We start from the raw sequence: 3,325 nt of genomic DNA, 5'->3' as shown, positions 1-3,325 counted from the left end.
GCTCTCTATGATGCTATGTCATGCACAGAGCTCCCCAAACCAGCTGAAGCCCACCAGCTGGTGTGGACGTGGACCGTGTGCACTGTACTCCATGGCTGCCGGCCTGCCTTGAATAGCATCCATGTTACTCCCAAGACTAATTCACATCGACGTCGGTCCCACGGCTGCGCCTCTGCGGCACCAACAACCAACCACTCCTCGTTGCAGGGCCTTGCCTTGTCCCCCTTCCTTCCTGCACGCTGCTGCTGTCTCAGCTCTCCCGACTACTTCGACCCTACGCCTCTCTACGTATAAAGGAGTCGCCCAGCTAGCTACCACAGCCTGCAATTAGCACTCCTCCATAGCTGCCCAAAGTTTGAATTATGGCAATTGCTACAATTATGTGTCTACTCCCCCGCACCCATGAGCTTATCCCGCTGATTCTCCTGCAGCTCCTCGGCCTGATGATGAGTGCTCCGGCCCTAGCCTCCTACTACGGCGGCGGTGGCTCGGAGCAGAGCGGCTGGACCAACGCCCATGCCACTTTCTACGGCGGAAGCGACGCCTCCGGCACCATGGGTACGTAATTAGCTGTTATTGCCATTTGAGTCGGCATGTTAGTCGAAGCCAAATCAACTTGATGATCTGAAATTGAGGTTGATGCTGCTGTGTGTCCAGGCGGCGCTTGCGGCTACGGTGACCTCTATTCCTCGGGCTACGGCACCAACACCGCGGCCCTCAGCACGGCGCTTTTCAACGCCGGCCTTAGCTGCGGCGCCTGTTTCGAGATCAAGTGCGATGCGGGCGCCGATCCCAACTGGTGCCTCAGCGACGCCTCCGTACTGGTCACCGCCACCAACCTCTGCCCGCCCAACGACGCGCTGCCCAACAACGCGGGCGGCTGGTGCAACCCCCCGCTGCAGCACTTCGACATGGCACAGCCCGCCTTCGAGAAGATCGGCGTCTACAAAGGCGGAATCGTGCCCGTGCTCTACCGGAGGGTCCCGTGCCTCAAGACGGGCGGCATCCACTTCACCATGAACGGCCACTCCTACTTCAACTTGGTGCTGGTCACCAACGTGGGCGGAGTTGGCGACGTCCGCGCCGTCTCCATCAAGGGCTCCAAGACCGGCTGGCAGCCCATGAGCAGGAATTGGGGCCAGAACTGGCAGAGCAACGCCCTGCTGGACGGCCAGAGCCTCTCCTTCCAGGTCACCACCAGCGACGGCAAGACACTCACCTCCTACGACGTCGCCCCCGCAGATTGGCACTTCGGCCAGACCTTCAGCGGCGAGCAGTTCTAAGATATTCACGAACTCAATTTGAAGTGCGCCAACACCACCTCGGCCTGCTCGTGCAGGTACGTGGTTCTAGTCTAGCAAGGTGAAACCCTACATTCGCATACAGAGGCAGCTATGCATTAAGCCGCCCGCTGCGAGCTCTTCCTCCCTCCATACGCACACGTGCCGTCTTCTTGCCTACCTTATCTAGAAGTGAAAAATACCCCCATAGATTCTCAAAGAAGGGGAGTGAAGACAGAGCCGATACTTTTATGTCTATATGTCAAAATCTTAACTGCACAACTTATTATCTTTTCTCACTCACCTTGTACACATGCTTCTTCCGGTGCCCCTTCGTCCAATGGTCATGAACACTATGGGCACTAATAAATTGGGGATTCTCTTGTCCCATTTATTTAAGTTCTAAAGAGTTTGACGCTTCCCTGTTAGGAACACATTGCTTTCACTATATGACATGCCTTCAAGGCCCCTTCAGGCTTAAAAGAATAAGATTGCCAGATTGGAGCACCTAGCACGTGCACCATCTTATGGGCTCTAAGTGGTAAAAACCTCTCTCTCTCTCTCTCTCTCTCTCTCTCTCTCTCTCTCTCTCTCGGGGGTGATGTTACATGTATGCACATTCTTTGAGTGGTAAGTATCTGTGCTTCAGCCTCGTGGAGGAGCTTTGAGAATGTTCAACATTATTGGTAAGAACAACTAGTTTATGAAGGTGCTAACCCACTCTGATGTGTTATTCCACGTGCACACAAAGTTGCATTCAGATTGGTACTTTATGAATTCATACAATATTGTTTACATATAAATTAATATTTTTAAACATTAGTAATCTATTTCTATAATTTAGATGAGCACTTCTTGTGCCTTTCATACAGTTACTCTTGAAGTTCGGAAACATTATGATGCAAAGTATATGTGATAATGGAGATGCATATAAATCATTTTATAATCTTTTGGTCAATTCATACGAGCATTCCATACGTACATTTAATTATAAAGTTTGAAAATCTTACGGTATCAAATGTAATGGAAACAAGATATTAGAAATGCCCCTATAGATTCACAAAGAAGTGGAGTAAAGATAAAGTGGAGTGAAGATAAAGTGGAAGTTAATTTATACTTTAACGTGTATATGTATCATCTTAAAATTTGTACAAACCAGCCCTATATCTAGGAAATATCACTATAAAGAAAACATGGAAGTCAATTTATAGTTTTACATGTATAATTTACATATCTTACGTAGAAGGCAAAAAAACCCCCATGGATTCTCAAAGAACCGGAGTACTAAGTGGATATGAGATAATACTTTAACATGTCTATATATCATTCGTTTTAAAAACAACTACATAACTTATTCACTTATCCTTTCTCACACTCACATTGTGGGCATGCTTCGTCAAGTGCCCCTTCTTCCAATGGTCTTGTAGTACTAATAAATTGGGGATTCTCTTGTCCCATATAAGTTTAAAAGAGTTTGACACTTCTCTGTTAGGAAGACATTTCTTTCACGATATGACATGCTTTTAAGGCCCCTTCAGACTTAAAAGAATAAGATTGCCATATTGGAGCAACTAGAACCTGCACCAATCCATGGGTTCTAAGTGGTAAAACCTCTCTCTCTCTCTCTCTCTCTCTCTCTCTCTCTCTCTCTCTCTCGCTCTCTCTCTCGCTCTCGCTCTCTCTATTTTGGGGGGTTGTAGAGCGGTTCTCTCTACCGTGCAATATAGTGCTAATAGAGTACTACCGATCAACAAATGTGTTAAGAAACATAATGTCAATCCGAGGACTCGACCCGATTAGTGCATGAAGCTTATCCCATGAGGGAGAGTTCACATACACAAACCACCACTTGACGATTCAACCATTCAACACCTCAATCAATCTCTCAATCCCTTAAATCCACTACACTAATCAAGACAACAAGCAATGCATAGCACTCTCTTAATCCCATTCAAACATTGATTAAATCTTAGCTTTCCCTAATGCCTGCAAATCCATAAGCATGCATCTACTAACCCACAAGCTTAAGCAAGCAGAGAATGTAA

General features: G+C 47.2%; 1 protein-coding gene across 1 annotated transcript; it reads left to right on the top strand.

The window, feature by feature from the left end:
• The first annotated feature begins 239 nt into the window (after positions 1-239).
• On the top strand, positions 240-1,679 carry LOC147641069 (expansin-A15-like). The gene is made up of 2 exons (XM_086817880.1): positions 240-558; positions 658-1,679. Exons 1-2 carry the CDS (start codon positions 363-365, stop codon positions 1,281-1,283), a joined length of 822 nt encoding a protein of 273 aa, XP_086674006.1. The 5' UTR covers positions 240-362; the 3' UTR covers positions 1,284-1,679.
• The last annotated feature ends 1,646 nt before the right edge of the window (positions 1,680-3,325 follow it).

This window comes from Cibotium barometz, chromosome 2, assembly GCF_041138505.1.
Source record: "Cibotium barometz isolate CiBa-2024 chromosome 2, ASM4113850v1, whole genome shotgun sequence".
NCBI classification, from domain to species: Eukaryota; Viridiplantae; Streptophyta; class Polypodiopsida; order Cyatheales; family Cibotiaceae; genus Cibotium; species Cibotium barometz.
The sequence above is the reverse complement of the archived record's forward strand: the minus strand, read 5'-3'. Positions and strand labels throughout refer to the sequence as shown.

Excerpts from the sequence above, each read along its gene's own strand:
- LOC147641069 (XM_086817880.1), top strand. The coding sequence starts at position 363 with ATGGCAATTGCTACAATTATGTGTCTACTCCCCCGCACCCATGAGCTT. Across the intron at positions 559-657 it reads CGACGCCTCCGGCACCATGG|GCGGCGCTTGCGGCTACGGT; the intron begins GTACGTAATTAG and ends CTGTGTGTCCAG.